The sequence below is a fragment of the Schistocerca piceifrons genome, chromosome 3, assembly GCF_021461385.2.
Source record: "Schistocerca piceifrons isolate TAMUIC-IGC-003096 chromosome 3, iqSchPice1.1, whole genome shotgun sequence".
Classification (NCBI taxonomy): Eukaryota; Metazoa; Arthropoda; class Insecta; order Orthoptera; family Acrididae; genus Schistocerca; species Schistocerca piceifrons.
The window spans coordinates 278,758,997-278,775,648 of record NC_060140.1 but is presented as its reverse complement, the minus strand read 5'-3'; the positions used below and the strand labels follow the sequence as shown (position 1 = coordinate 278,775,648).

Sequence of the window (16,652 nt, the reverse complement as noted above, 5' to 3'; positions counted from 1 at the left end):
AGAAAAGGCCAGATGCTCTATTTTGGTAATGTTCTGTAAAGGTTTACATTCCTCAAGACTGCAGTATATCATGGCCACCCCACTGCTGCATATTGTGCAAAAGTGTGGAAGTGTGGCACAGGTGTGCACATCTCAGCCAGCAGGCAAAGCGGAACAGTGACATCTGTGACTATACAAGTATACCAAATGAGCAGTGGTGATTCCACTTGCTTGTTTAAAGGGTACTATGAGGAACGAAGCACACACAAGCTTTCTTCCCTCTGGTGGCCGTGGCCTTATGTGGGACGTACTGAGAAAAGCCAAGTATTACGAAAAAGCAAAGAATGGGAGAGCTGTGTTCTCAGTCCAACATGACTGGGAACTGCAATTCTTATTTACAGCTGTAGGTGAAAACTCAGTGTTTGCTGTGCCACCAAATAATAGGCAGCAAGTGCAAGTTCACAATTGAAAGATACTAAAACTCATTTCATAAAGATGAGTGTAATGCACTTTTCAGTGAAGAATGGCAAGCCAAATTCAGTGTGCATAAGAAAATAGATGAGGAATTTCAACATGTTTTTAATACAATCCACCACTTGAATTCTTCATTTCTTGTGTTATATTTGTATCTGTTTTACTGTACAATGTACTGTTTTCAAATTTTCAGAATGACAATCACAGTATATCTGTACTGCAAGCAAGTTTCAAAATTGCATTAAAAGTAACAAGATCTGGAAAACCATTTTCTGGAGGGGAGTTTGTAAAAGACTGTCTCATTGATGCTGCAGGACTTTCGTGTCCCACAAATGTTAGCAGGTTTCAAGAAATCGATGTTTCCAAACAAACAGTGACACGACCTTTAAGTGTTATGGCCAACAATGTGCACAGGCAGCTAATAAATAATGCTAAATACTTTGTTGCATTCTCTGTTGCACTGCATGAAGCAGCAGTTCTTACAAATGCAGCTCAGGTAGTGATATACGTAAGAGGTGTTGAAATGCTCTATGTGTAACAGAGGAAGTTTTGGACTTAGTGCTTTTGAAAGAAACTATGACAGTGTAGACAAACGCCAAGCTGTTGTGCAAGCAATTGATGGTGTCGGTATGGACTGGAATCAGTTAATCTGAGTGACCATGAATGGAGCACCAGCAATGCCAAGCCATCAGAGAGGACTCATAGCCTAGGACACATAAAAGAGACATTATATGGAATTCAGTGCATTCTACATCGAGAGGTGCTTTGTGCAAAATCAGTAACGTTAGAAAAGTCATGCATATTGTTGCGCATACTGTAAATTATCTGAAAACATATGGGCTTATCCATCACCAGGTGCATTTTTTGCAAAACCGGTAAGTTAGAAAACGTCATGCAAATTTTTGTGCATGCTGTGAACTTTCTGAAAACATTACCTTATTTTACTGGAGTTCCCTGGCTCAGTTGAAGTGAAATGCTGAAAAGATTTTTTTATTTACATTTGGCTGGTAGTATGTTTCTTACATGAGAAGAGAAAGAGTGAACCAAAATTAGAAGATCCTTGCTGGATATCAGACCTTCCACTTCTAATGGGCATTGCATTTCACGTGAACACCCTAAATGTTAGTTTGCAAAGTAAAAATAATTTAATTTATGACGTGTTGGAAAGTAAGCTTGCTCTTTGGGAGAGCCAACTATTGTCTGAAAACACTGCACATTTTCCTGTCCTTGGTTTGGTCCAAAAAAGTGCTAAATTTCAAGAACACATATCAATAACTGTAGAGGTTAAGGAGCAATTTTGAGCATGATTTGTAGACATTGCAATTGTGTCTCCTATCATTTGTTGCTTTGCACAGCCGTTTTCAGCATCAGTTGAAGATGCTCCACCTACAGATGGAACTGATTGTCCTTTAGTGCAATACACAGTTGAAAGACAAGTTCTTTGTAGTACGAAGTACAGGAATATTCTGTGAAAACTTTCCACTGCAAGAATTTACACACCTGCATCACAAAGCTGAGAGAGTTATGTCCATGTTTCGACCTACTTACATGTGTGAAAGATTTTTCTCCATAATTAAAATGAACAAATCAGGGTTTTGATTGAGCATTAATGATGAAAATCTTTACAACTGCTTACGTTTACCAATGTGCCATGCTTTTGTGCCCGACATTAACTTTATTGTTTCTCATCACCAATGATAAACCTGTTTCAGATTTGTTTCTTTTCCTAATTTAAAATTGTTATTTGCTAACTGTGCCTCATGGTGCTCCATATTATATAGGTTGCCATTGTTAACTGAAAAATTTGGTAAACTGGTTGGTCAAGGTATACTTACATGCTTAAAAATTATCCTTTCATTATTGAGAGACACGTTTGATACCTTTGCCATGAAGGATATTTAGGTGCTTAAAGTGGCATTTTTTCTTTTCATGTTTTATTTTAGAATTGTGACATTTGTTGATAGGGCAATGGAATAACACAATATCTTTCCATGATTGCATTGCACACTGTGAAAACAGCACAAGTGTGCCACAGGTACATTGTATCCCTGCTACTGAGTAAAGCAAAGCAGCATAATCTGTGCTTCAAGATACACACTAAATGAATGGTGACAGTTTCATTTCCCTGTTTACACATCTAGTAAGTGTGCATAATGTGACCAGGAAGCTGCACATGTTCAGCAGCTCTGCACAAGTACAGAATTTCTGGCCAACCCTGCACTACATGCTGAAACCACTGTCATGGTAAAACATGATATAATTTCCTGTAAACATCCTGACAACAAAACAGTGTAGGATTTACGAAAGGCACAGTGTTTCCCACCTCATTCAGTAACACTAAATCTGCGGTTGAGTAGAACCACAAAAAATCATTTCTATATGTGAGAATTCTGAAGCTAATAAAAATTCTACCACAGATTCCTGGGGTGGACAAGTGCCCACTCTTGCCCCTCCCCCCCCCCCCCTTCACCCCCCCACCCAATCCCCCCTCCTCTCCCTTGATATCTTTGGCCAATAGGCATGTATGTTGCTAATTTAGATGTGAATTGTACCTCAGAGGTAACATAATACATATACACACTCACATACACATGCCTAGCTGCATCTCCCGGCTGGCTGACTACAGTGAACTGGCACTGCAAGTCGAATGGAGAGAGCTGTTGTGTTGGATGGAGAGGGCAAAGTGGGAAAAGAGTGGGTGCATAAGATGGGTCTTGCATATTGATTTTCTGCAGGGGTATGGACCACGTAACAAGGAATTGGGAGTAGGTGTGGCATAAGATTGACAAGTACATTTCATAGACTGGGTGGGCTGCAGAATTCCGTAGTGAGAGAGAGAGAGAGACATTGGATAGGATGTCCTCCATTTCTCGGCATGACAATAAGTGCCCAGCAAAGGATATGCACTGAAGGAAAACATTGCAACACCAGAAAATGATTAATGAAGAGTAATGAAGTTTTGGGAAGACATTTGTTTGGATAGCATATTTAAGTGATTAATGTTGCAAGATCACAGAATAACATTAAGTGTGAGATAAGCCATTGCAAATTTGAAACACTGGTACATTAATAATTGGAGTAACTACCAGAATTTTGAATGCAAGCATGCATGCATTGTGTTGTACAGGTGCTAAAAGTCAGTTTGCAGGATGGAGTTCCATGCCTGCTGCACTTGGTCAGTCAGTACGGGGATGGTTAATGTTGGTGGTGGATGACACTGGATTTGTTGTCAGATGATGTCCCATATGTCCTCTATTGGAGACCCAGGAGGTCAAGGCAACGTGTCGACACCCTGTAGAGCATGTTCGATTACAACAGCAGTGTGTGGGCAAACTTTATCCCATTGGAATATACCCCCTGAAATGCTGTTCATGAACGGCGGCACAGCAAATCAAATCACCAGATTGACATACAGATTTGCAGTCAGGATGTGTGAGATAATTACAAGAGTGCTCCTGCTGTCACACAAAATTGTGCCGCAGACCATAACTCCACGTGTATGTCCAGTGTGTCTAGCACACAGATAGATTGTTTCCAGGCCCTCAACTGGCCTTCTCCTAACCAACACACACCCGTCACTGTCACCGAGGCAGAACCAACTTTCATCAGAAAACACAACAGACCTCCATCCTGCTCTCCAATGAGCTCTTGCTCGAAGCCACTAAAGTTGCAAATGATGGTGGTTTGGGGTCGGCGGCATGCGTGCTACAGTGTGTCTGGCTCAGAGCTGTCCTTGAAATAACCATTTTGTAATAGTTCTTTGTCGCTGTGGTGTCAATTGCTGCTCAGATTGCTGCTGCAGATGAAGTATGCTGCACCAGAGCCATACACCGAACGCCATGGTCTTCCCTCTGGGTAATGCCACTTGCCTGTCTGGAGCCTGATCTTCTTGTGACTGTACCTCCCTGTAACCACCGCTGTCAGCAATCATGTACTGAAGCTACATTCCTCCCAAGTTTTTCTGCAGTATCACAGAAGGAACATCCAGCTCGTTGTAGCCCTATTACACAACATTGTTCAAACTCATTGAGGTGCTGATAATAACATAAAAGCATTCTTGACTAACATCGATGCACCACCTCCAATCTGGAAGGTAACTAATGCTCATGTCCTTTACAGTTTGTATTTAAAGCAAACCTAATTTGCATCCTCATAGTGGTGCTATATGCCACTCTTACCTGTGTGGTGCAAAATTTGGATCTAAATCATCTTTGAGGTGTAGAAACATGCCTAACAACTTTTGTTTATGTCACACATCTTCTTCTTGGTGTTTTAATTTTTTTTTTCCCATCAGTGCAGTTAAGTATTTCCAGTATAGGATAATAGTGGATGGTCTCAAGTTATGCTAGTTTTTTCTTCCTTTTGCTTCTTACATCTTTTGCATATATTCTTTTTTTTCCTCCATTTCTAATTGAACCTGGAGCCCCTTCTACACCTGTCATCTGTCTACGGTCTCCCTTCCCAAATGCCTGTTTTGTATCTGCATCTGTTATCCTTTTCCTTGAAAACTGTGGTATCCACATTATTCTTTTTCTTGTGGTATTTCTTTCTTCTTTCCTTTTGCTGTGTTATACTTACTTTCAATTCAACTTCATTATTTCTCTCTTCCATGATCTTTTGCCAGCCTGCTTACTGCAGTAAATATAAACAGCATAACAAGGAGAGGTAATGGTGAGTCATTTTAAGAAGTGTTGGTGTTCTGTAGACAATCCCCTTATTGAAAATAAAATGTGAAACTTGTGTTTCCAATAAAAGGCTAATGGGTCTCTTATGCTTAAAATCACAATTCAAAACAGGATGCAAAGGAAGTAAAACAGTACACATAAAAAATGTTCCTTATGTAACTTAAAGACTTTTCTGGGATGAATATCAAGTAGTACCATGAATTATTGATAAAGCACAAAGAGGAAAGTTCATTATTAAACAATGTCACTGTGTTTTTGAATGCAGTATTTCCCCACTAGACATATCGACAGATCAACTGATATAATTATGCATATGTGCAGCGACGTTGCTAGGTGCAACACAGAGTGATACATTTGACAGTGCCAGGTTACATGAGTAAACAACAGCAGCAAATTTAATGACTGCCACATACCATCTCAGTCTCATTTGCCTCAGTTTGCTGATGTGTACTGCATGCTGTTTGGTGGATGTACTTATGATAACCATGTAATACTTGGCTATTTCTTGGACACTTATTTGGACTCTGTTATTCCCTGCCATCGACATTTGGCTTGCATATGTACATGTATATTTTCCTAATGTGGTGCAGTCTCCATTTTTGACTGCTTGTTGTGCCTTCAGTGAGCAAACAGGGTGTACTCATGCAACGAGTGTGTCTTTCTTGCTTGCCAGTCAGACAATGTTACATTGTTTTCCAGCACTAACATTTGAGTTTTTCAATATTTCTCTGGAGTACTTTTATGGCCAAGAAGTATCCGTCTTCAGAATTCTTTATTTATGTTTAGTTCAAGAGGAGTCACGATGTATTACTATCTGTGATTTATTTGCACTTAATTGACATCCAATAAAACCTGTTTTGTAGATGAAGAAGCAAACCTTTAGCATTAAAGCTGCACCACCACTGTGTTGATGATAACAGCAAATGTATCTGTCATGTACATGAAGTTGTAAAATGTTTCCTGGGACTATTGAAAAAAATTGTTGAGATTACCCAAAAGCCCATTGATAAAATGATATGCAATTAAGGACGTATCCTGTAAAACATTACATTTAAATATTATTCCCACAAGATGTGTGGTATATGCTGTGTGGGAGTGAATACATAATGATTACTTATAACTTCAACAATAAACTGTTTACCAAAAGAAAAAAAGGTATAATTTCAGCATCACTTTTTGTTCATTCTTTCTGGTAATTCTTAGATTATCTAGCTTGAGGACACTTCTCTGAAAAATCTTCATGTTTATCACACCAACACCCAGTGTCTTATCTCTCCTTCAGCAAACAATTCTTCCAGGTAAGATAAAACCGTATACTTTATCACTGCTGTTAAAGAATTTTATCTTGTTGTGTTGGCTCATACTTAATCAGAGCAAGATAATGGAATATAAGACAATCTGTTCATTCTTCACATGTTACAATCAGGTAGTGTGATTTAAACAAGTGGTGTGATTTAACAGATGGCTTTGAGGTATCTTCTTATTTTACGGTGACACAATGAAATATGTAGTGGATGCAATGGAGCGTAAAGTGAAGAAAAAAAATCTGGTGCAAATTCAGTCTTATTCTGTGAGTATGAACACACTGCATCCCCTCACTCTCATTTCTACTATGCAAAACATTGCTGAGAATAGACCATGTTGGGATTGTTTGTGTTCCATAGCAGAGTGGTTGTTAGCAAACACCAGTAATGTGATAATGCCTCATAAAATTATCTGGCAGCTGCATGTGAGCTGCAGGACTAGCTATGCAATACATGAGGACTGTTATTGGAATTTGTACTATAGCAGTAATGTTATAGGGAGCCTAAAAATTATATTTTATTTACTATTACAGAATTGTGGCACTCATTGTAAAAATTTCACTGATGCATTATTATGAGCCTGATATTCCAGATCTGAGGCCTACTGTGTATTTCCTTTTGTTTTCTCTACATTATTCTACTCTTTTTTCTGTTCTATTTCTCCATCTTATTTAAATCTTCCATATGTTTGAGGAAATATGTTAAAAGAAATTTCATTCTGTGCTTTTATTGGCCACAGCTTCATTTTTTGAAATTCACAGAATATTATTAATATTGGTAATCGTTACTTACTCAACCTGCTAGAAGTTAAGGTTCAGCTACTTTTTCCATGTGAATGATTGCAGCCACTGATGTTGTAATGGATAATATACATATTATGTGGCCATCTAAACATTTCTCATAAAAAGTTTGTGTTCTGCTTCTGTCAGTTGACATGTTCCACATCACATTTAATGGAATTATGATCTATGGAATATGTAACTAACTATCTAACTCTTCTGCTAACACTACATGGTTCTAGTAGTTGGCTGTGCATAAGTGTTTTACTGTATGTATTCGCAAACAAATATAATGTATAACCAGGTGTGAGGCAACATGGTAGTTGCACACCATTGTGAAAGTTTCATCATGTTAAGTCTTCAGTGAGGTCTGCAGTGATATGTTTGAGAGAGTGTTTTAATTAGCAATTGTTACATCAAAAAGTGTGACTACATTCTCTTTGGTGTAGGGAACTTCTTCCGGATTTTTTCTGATGGCGCCCATGGCTGTATAATGAAGTTTGCAGCCTCAGCTATTGCCTTTACCCCAATAATAATAAACTGAACCCCTGTTTTTAAAATCTGTCCTCAGAGACCACAAAATACTGGTCATGTACTAGGTTTAACATGTCACTTTTAACAGCTACTACTCATTCCGCTATTGGTACATTGAATTCGCTGTATCATACGTCAGTTCTCTATACTACATCCTGCTAGGATCAATTGGTATGCTTCTCACCATTTTGTCTGTGAGGAATGGAAGTACATTATATGACAGGCTACTGAATTCATCTCCAGGTACCACATAGTGAGATAACTCCTCCCACCATGTTCTTGATGTGTCATTTAATTTGTATCTTGCTAATAGTCTAATCAACCAGTCCAGTGACTAGCAAAAATTCATACACGGAAAAAGAAACTGGGAGAGACTGTGACAGACTAAAGCTCTGCACCAGTTGTGACTAACTCTTGAATAAATGTGTCTAAGAGACTTTTATGTTTCCTTACAGTTTTGCCTGAAGTGTGGTAGATTTTCCCCCACATAACTAAGTTGACTGAACAACCAAAACATCTAATGTGTACTACCCTTATTACAAAAATCTGAGGTGTTGTATATTATTTCCTGGTCAGATGTGAAAAAAATTAGTGAGTTTGAAGATAATACCTGTTGGATGGCTCTGTTTACTTTACGTTTTTGTAGCAGCTTTGGTAAACTGTGCTAGGAAGGATCACACACCATTTATAGCTGTTGTTAGGACAGATGATGCAATATACGAGGTCTGTTCAAAAAATTCCGGAACATTCGTAATTTCCCACCAATGGTGTGCTCTAGTGAAATGCAGTTGGTATTTCTGTAACTGCCAGAAGTTTCACTGTTGTATGTCTTTAGTTATTGTTCAGTTCTGTATTGAATAGAATGTTTTGTCACACAGTTTGCGAATTTCGAGACAGCTGAGTTAGAGGAGCAATGCGTCTGCATTAAATTTTGTGTGAAACTCAAGAAACCTTTTACAGAGACACAGCAAAAGATGCAGGAAGCCTTTGATGATGAATGCTTAAACCATGCTTGGTATTATTAATGGGTCACACTGTTTAAAAATGGCTGGACAGAAGTTAATGATGACCTTCATTCAGTACACCTTTTGACATCTACCAATGATGTTTATGTAAGGATTGTGCATACCAATCGAAGACTGACTGTCCAATAAATTGCAGAAGAATATAACATTTCAGTTGGATCATGTCATGAAATCCTGACACAGCATCTTGGAATGCATTGGCGAAGGTTCTCCAAGACCAAAATAAGCTCGTCAGGTCAGGTCAAATGTCAAACCCATGTTGATAGTTTTCTTTGACTTTGAAGGATTAGGTCATCATGAATTCATGGCATAGAAACAAACTGTTAATCAATGGTACTATCAGGATGTGTTGCGATGAGAAGGGAATGGTCTGAAATGAGGTGAGACAATTCATGGCTCTTGCATCTCGATAACGCGCGCATACATTCATCCCTGTTGGTGCATGACTATTGCATAAAAAACGAAATCACTGCACTGCCTCCTCCTCCATACTCTCTAGATCTGGCCCCTGCAGACTTCTTTTATTTCAAGCATTGAAAACCCTTTTGAAAGGATGAAGATTTTCAATGATAGACAAGATAAAAGGAAATTCACAGACGTCACTTTCCGCAATCCAGCAAGAGGCATGTCAAGACTGCTTCAGGAAGTGGAAATGGCAATGGGAGCAGTGTATCAATTGTGAAGCAGAGTATTTCAGAGGAGACCATGCAGAATAAGTAAAATGTAAGCATAGAAAGATTTTGTGGTCAAAATTCCAGAATTTTTTGAACAGACCTCCTATTCAAATAATCTACAAGTATCTTTCTGTAAGAAAGGATATATTTTATTTTCTGATATTGGCTGCACAGATGCTGTCCTTCTGCAGGAGCACTGGGCAGCCCCTTCCTCATTGTTGCAGTCTCTGTCTGTTACCACCAACAGCACGTCTTCTGCATTGCTGCCACCTGTGGGGTCTATCCTCCCCCCCCCCCCCCCCCCCCCCCCCCTCTCCACCCCTTCCGCTGCCACATAAAATGCACTGACAATGTTTTGTCAGTAACTTCTGTCTTGCATATTAGCCTGCCTTCCACTTTAAGCTCTCAGATTGGAAAATCTTGTCCAGTGCTGTCCCCAACAATCTGCCTTTCCTTATCCTGTCTCGTAAGTCTCACTTTATCTGGGGTTCTGGATTACTTTTCCAAATTCTGTCTGTTTCCTAAACCTCACAGTCCTTCCTTCACCCCTCTTGCTTCCTCTTGAACCCCTCTGCCATTAGAAAGAGCCACTGGCTCTGAAAGCTTGCAGACTTCAATACCTTTTTATATCGGTTCTCCTGCTGTCGCTTAGTGGTTAGATGTTTTTTATCCATCCAATTACATTATATCTTCTTAAGAAGACATAGATATTTTACATGCTATTGTTAAATGGGAAATTAACCAGAGTCTGCTGAGGTAGCTTCCACACCATCTATAAAGTTTAAAACCAAAACCATTTCATCAATTTATGAAGTTGTTAATTCAGGCTTGTTGAGATTTTATTTTACTATGTAATCACTTATATCCTCAGCTGCAAGTAATGGCAGCATTATGTTAGCTACATTCTGAGTTGGCAGCTTCTCTTTTTTTAGTTGCTTTTGGAAAATTCTTGTAATGCTTTCTGTTGTGTTGCTGAAGTTTCCATTCACAAATTTCTCAAGTGTTTTAAGCAAATATTTGTCTAGTATGTCAATATTTTGGTTTCCCTTTCACTGCCTGCTACAAGATGCAGTTTCACATTGATATATAAATGTTTTCAGCACTCTAAACTATTCTGCCATTTTACATAATCTCTGCTGAAAATGGCAGGAGTCAGCAACTGTAGAATTAGGGATGCATTGGGAATCATACAGCCAACCAGTTGCATGCCAAAAGTTTATTCCAACCATTGCCTTGTTCTTGACAGTGCATTGGTTATAACATATCGTATTTTTAGGTGTTATTACTTTTTCTGAGAAAGAGAGGTTTATATCTGTTGAAACCTAGGTATAGGTATTGTGTGAAGGTGCTTGAATCACAGATAGCTGGGACAGTTCCTGGTGATGGAAAGGTTTTCATCGCTAGTATTGGATTGGCAGGTGAAGGAGAGATGGTGGTGTGAAATTCCTTGTCACTAGACTTTGCAGCAATGCCCTGGGTTGAAATCCAAGTCTCTCTGTGGCCTCATGGAATGATGGCATGTTAATGGTGATCAACCTGTAGGATTGAGTAAATAAATACAAAAGAAAGTAATGTAAAATTAACGACAATTTTTATATGAATGTCCGTATTGCCTACAATTGTGTGTAATTGCATTAGCCCAACATTTTACCTCCTTTCACTACCTGGAAATGATTGTAAAAGCTTACTACATTGTATGTTGTGAATAGAAGATTCAACAATTACTAGTATATGATGACATCACATTATTACATGTACAGTTGATGACATTAACAAAAATATGGTTCCTTTCATTACCTTGTGTACCAAGGACTCTGTTTCCTATACTATGTATCACATATTCCCTATTACAAGTGATTATTTACTTGATGTCTATCACCTTAAATAACTTAATCATCAGTGACTATATATTGTAATCTCCCATTGCAGTTACTTGATTGTCAAAGTGCCTTCAACTAATTAAATTCTACCTATAATACATCTAAACTGTATGTGTCTAATTACAGGAACGCTATGCACAAAAGTCCCAGAAGGCAGAAAACAAAGATGAGCACCACTCACAAAAGACTGATCATCCATTTTTAAAAAAGAAGAATCTCATAAGTGAAAACGAGCAAGTGGGTCACAGTCTAAGACACAAGGTATGATATTATTTCAGTATAATTTCTGTCTATAGAAAATAAAAAAAATAAACAGAAGATATACAGATTTGATTTGAGTTAGTAATTCCTGCCCACCACCTTTAACATTACAGTTACACAAACAGTTTCCACCCCCTCTGTCCTATCGTCTCCTCCCCATTCTCATCTCCCGCCCTGTTTATTTTGCAGCCCTCTGCTAATGCATCCACCCATCTTTTGCTACTCCTCTCTTTTTTTTGCTCCTTTTTTTCCCCTCCCCCCTGCCCTATAACCTCCTGACACTATGCCTGTTAGAAGTCTAGTCCCTACACACTCCACCAGACAGTGTTCATCTCTCTCCCTACCCGTATACTATTATCCCTTTCTCTTCCGTGCTCCCTCCAGATTGTTGCTTGCATCCCACATGATAGTTGCATTCTAGCCTGAGATGCTGGAGTTGGCGGTCATGTGTGCGTGAGGTGTGTACTTGCTTGCATGTGTGTGTACGAACGTGTGCGCGCGCACACATGTTTTTGTGTGTGTGTGTGTGTGTGTGTGTGTGTGTGTGTGTGTGTGTGTCAGTCATTGTATGTATGTCTCTTTTACTGGTGAAGGCTATGGCTGAAAGCTATATGTAAGTGTCTTTTAATTGTGTCGATATGCAACTTGACATGTCTTCTTTACAGTAAGTAGGAATCTGTCTTTTGCTACAATGTAGAAATTCTTCTGTGGATTGGTTGGTTGGTGGGTTGGTTGATTCGGGAGAGGGGACCAAACAGTAAGGTCATCTGTCCCATCAGATTAAGGAAGAATGGGGAAGGAAGTTAGCTGTACCTCTTCACAGGAACCATCCCGGCATTTACCTGAAGTGATTTAGGGAAATCACAGAAAACCTAAATCAGGATGGCCAGTAGCTGGTTTGAACTGTTGTTCTCCTGAATGTGAGTGTGTTAACCACTGTGGCACTCAGTTGTTCTCTGGAATAGAAGGAGTTGTCAAGAAGAAACTTTCTCAGTTTGTTATCAAATTTTACTTTATTGTCTGTCAGACATTTTATGTCACTGGATACTGTGCACCCATTTCTCTGCTAAAGTAAACATAATTGGGAGTTATGAATGTAATTTTTCCTTCTGGTACTGTAATTATGTGCCCTATTATTCCTTTTGCACTGTAGTGAATTATTTGCAACAAACTTCCTGAAGGAATAAATATAATGTGAAGCAGTTGTCAGAATACCCAACTCCTTAAATGGAAGTCTACAAGATGATTGTGGGTGCACACCACATATTATTCTTAAAGCATATTTTTGTACAATGAAGACTTTCTTTCTTAAAGAGGAGTTACCCCAGAACATTATTCCATATGACATAATCGAATAAAAATTTGCAGAATATGTCCACTTACTGATTTGTCTCTCCTCAAGATTTGCAGTTATTCTAAGTGCAAATGTGGCTGAACTAACTTGTTTTAGGAGTTCCAAAATGTGTTTCTTCCAATTTTAAATTCTCATCAATATGGACCCCTAAAATTTGGAAGTTTCCACCCTATTTATTATTTCTTCACCATGTGTTACACTTGCCATTGGTTTAGTACCTCTAGATGTTCAGAACTGAATATGTTTTGTGTTTTTAAAATTGAAGGTGATACCATTCACAGAAAACCAGTCAATGATACTTTTAATAACTTTGTTTACCATTTCTTCAATTTATATATGCTTGGATTAATTACAATACTATAGTCATCTGCAACTTATTCTGCTTGTTGTATACTAGATGGAATATTGTTTACATATATGAGGAACAGTAGTGGACCGAAGATTGAACCTTGGGAACCCGTAAGTGATTTATCTCCCTCCAGAGCTATGTCCCTGGACTATATTGCTTGAATTACTTGCAAGGGAACTTCGTCAACTTGACCTTATATTTTCTCGAGAAAAAAACACGAGCTAGACATCAACCCTATCAATTGATCTCACTCAAGAATTCGGGCCATTATGCCAATACTACACAGGTATGGCTCTCTCACCGTAAGCTTTTAAGCATTCACGTGCTCAGGTTGTTTGTCATGCACCCCACTTCACTATTTCAGCATTGCTCAAATACGAAGTATTGTGCAGTGAAGTGACAAATGTGAAGACCTAGGAAAGTGAAGGAGGGAATAATAGTAGGAAATGCAACCCATATAGTGCAACTCTTACCAGTGTACTCCACTTCAATAGTGTCAGCTTCACATGTCAAAGAAAATAATGTGCACTGATGATATTCAAAATTAAATTACCCTAGGCTACATGTCGAAAAACTGTCTCATTTGTTTCCACTGCAATTATGAATCACAATATAAAAATGTTCAAAGCAGAGGGATCCTTTGACACCAGCTACACATTAGAAATTGCGCACTTTGACATAATGAACATAACACTTCACCAGCATCAAAACAGTATTTCCACTTCAGATGTATACCAAGAGGGCTCCTTTGAAAGGGCACGGCTGATTTTCATCCCCACCATTCCCTAATCTGAGCTTGCGCTCCATCTCTAATGACTTCATTGTTGAAGGGCCATTAAACATCAATCTCCTCCCCCTCTGGTCTCTGGTGTAGTCACTTCATTACCAAGCATATTGGAAGACTGACCTAAACACTGGTGTACATAACTGCCTATGAAGAAGCAGCTGCATTTGCAAGATGGTGTTCCACTCACTAAAGTTTACATCAACACCCAGAAGTTGTTGAAAGTCTGTAAACCTCCAGACAAACCCCTGGAACACACAGAAGCTAATTATGTCTAGCAGTTGGTAGTATCTTGTGCCACCTGCTGGTATTGTCAATATGGAAATGGTAGTGTCTACTACTCTGTGTCCACTGACAAACTTTTGTGACCAGGAAACCAGTCCACTGTTAAAATTGATCTGTTATCATCTCAGATGATTTTATAAAACACTTCTTGTCACCACTTCTGTAAAAGTTCCATGTTCACTTTCCCAGAAGATGAGGTGACAACTACAATTTTGTCCATGTGAAACAGATTTTGTTTGCTATGTGTCTACATAATGGCCCGAATTTTCACGTTAGATCAATTACTGGGGTTGATATCTAGCTCGTGTTTTTTTCTCAAGAAAATACAAGGTTGAGTTGATGAAGTTCCCTTTTAAATATAACTTTCTGCATTATTTTGATTGGATACGACATCATCCTGTGGTTGGCTACATCATCATTCCCATAGAAAGTCAATTTATCTAGGAGAATATTGTGATTCACACAGTCAAAGGCCTTAGAGAGGTTGCAGAAAATACCACCTCTCTAGTGATCTATGGAATTTTGCATGGCTGTTTATAACTGACACTACTCATTCACATATTATACATTTCATTGAGGATAACAAATACAAGAGAGTAATAAAAATAGTAACACTGTGTAGACGACAAGTGCTATTATTCATGTAACTAGAGTTAAGGCAATGTAACCTGCCCATACACAGAAGCTTAACGTGCAGTGAGCTAGCTTGCAAGACAGGAATTTGAGCCGAATGCATATCAAATCCCCACAGATCATTAACCACCACTGGTGTGGTATATTAGCTAGCTTCAGTGTGGTTGTACGTTGTTTTCCATGCTTGTTGAGGCAAATGTTGGACTGGTCTCACTCTCTGCTCCGGAAAATATGATACACAATCAGCTAAAATACAGTAACACGCAGACCAGAGATTACATCATCCACAGAAGATGACACACACAGTTGCATTCCATTAAGTTAACTGATGACTAGTGACAGGAAAGATACCAACCAACAAAGATAAAATAAAATAAATTTGACAAATCTTGACCACAGTGCTAGGAAGGAGTGTTATGACAATTACATAATTTTTGTCAAACTGTGAAACTCAACAGAAAATCAATCTCTGCTTGGTTCTGTAAGTATTATAATTAATGGTTATAAAATCATTCAAAAGTGCTTATTGGTGTAAAATAAACTACAGTCAACATAAGCACTCTGTTGCTTCAAGTGGCTTGTGGATGGTTATAAAAGCTGGGAAAGAATTTGAAAAAAACGAATAAAATAAAAAACAACACTAAAAAAGAAGAATGGGCAAGAGCAGTGATAACTGAAATAAGTGTGTAAAAACCAAGACAGGAGAAAATATAAAACTGGTTAAGACAGGACTGAAAGGTAGGCAATGAAAATAGGCAGAATAAGAACAAAAAGTGAAGATTGTTTTAACATGGAAGACACTGAAAATGGATATGGAGTAATAGAAGGTATCCCAGCAATTAGAGTACATATTCCTTGATAAGGCTCCTTTCTTCCAACGTCTGGTATTGTGACTGTTTCTGCTTGGAATATACATTTTGACTATGATTAACATATTGTTGAAATGCTTGCTAGTTATTGATGTCAAACAGAAAGAAATGTAACAGGAAGAACAGCTGTATTATGCTTTTAATGTAATTTCTGCTTTCATCTAGATATTTTATTTTGCTGAGTATATTATCAATATGAGCTTCGCTGCTGTAGAATTCACTCTGTTCCAAGTCAGCCCTTCCAAAAGATGGTGACTGCTTCCTACTTTTGGAAAGATGTTGTTTAAAATTATCTTATGAGAAGCTTAAAGAAGGAATCTTCGTGGGGTCGCAAATCAAAAAGTTAATAAAAGACAGTTTGTTTGAAAGTACATTGAATCCAGTGGAGTAAAGGGCTAGGGTTTCATTTAAAGAAATAGTGGCCAGCTTTTTGGGCAGAAACAAACATTGAAATTATAAGCACAGCATTAAAATAATGTTGCAAAGTTTCATGAAATTAGAATGTAATATGAGTGTGAAGCTCCATTTTCTACTTTCACATATTGATTTTCCCCACAAATCTTAGCGATGTCAGTGAAGAACAAGGAGAATGATTCCACCAGGATATCAGTGAAATGGTAAAGAGATAGCAGGGAAGGTGGAAAACGAAAATGATGAGAGATTACCATTATCTGCTAAAGAGAGATGATACTGATGATGGGAGGCAATCAAGGAAGGGAAATTTTACCCCATGTCAGAAAGAACTTGATGCAGTGAAATCACTGCAGGGAAATTAAATTGTGA

The 16,652-nt window shown here is 38.4% G+C and overlaps 1 protein-coding gene across 1 annotated transcript in view; it reads left to right on the top strand.

Moving 5' to 3' along the window:
* The window catches only part of LOC124789390 (serine-rich adhesin for platelets-like), a 371,977-nt gene that overhangs the window by 335,527 nt on the left and 19,798 nt on the right, over positions 1 to 16,652 (top strand). Inside the window, exon 13 of the mRNA XM_047256721.1 lies at positions 11,461 to 11,595. Coding sequence (XP_047112677.1) covers positions 11,461 to 11,595 — 135 coding nt within the window. The remainder of the gene's footprint in view (positions 1 to 11,460; positions 11,596 to 16,652) is intronic.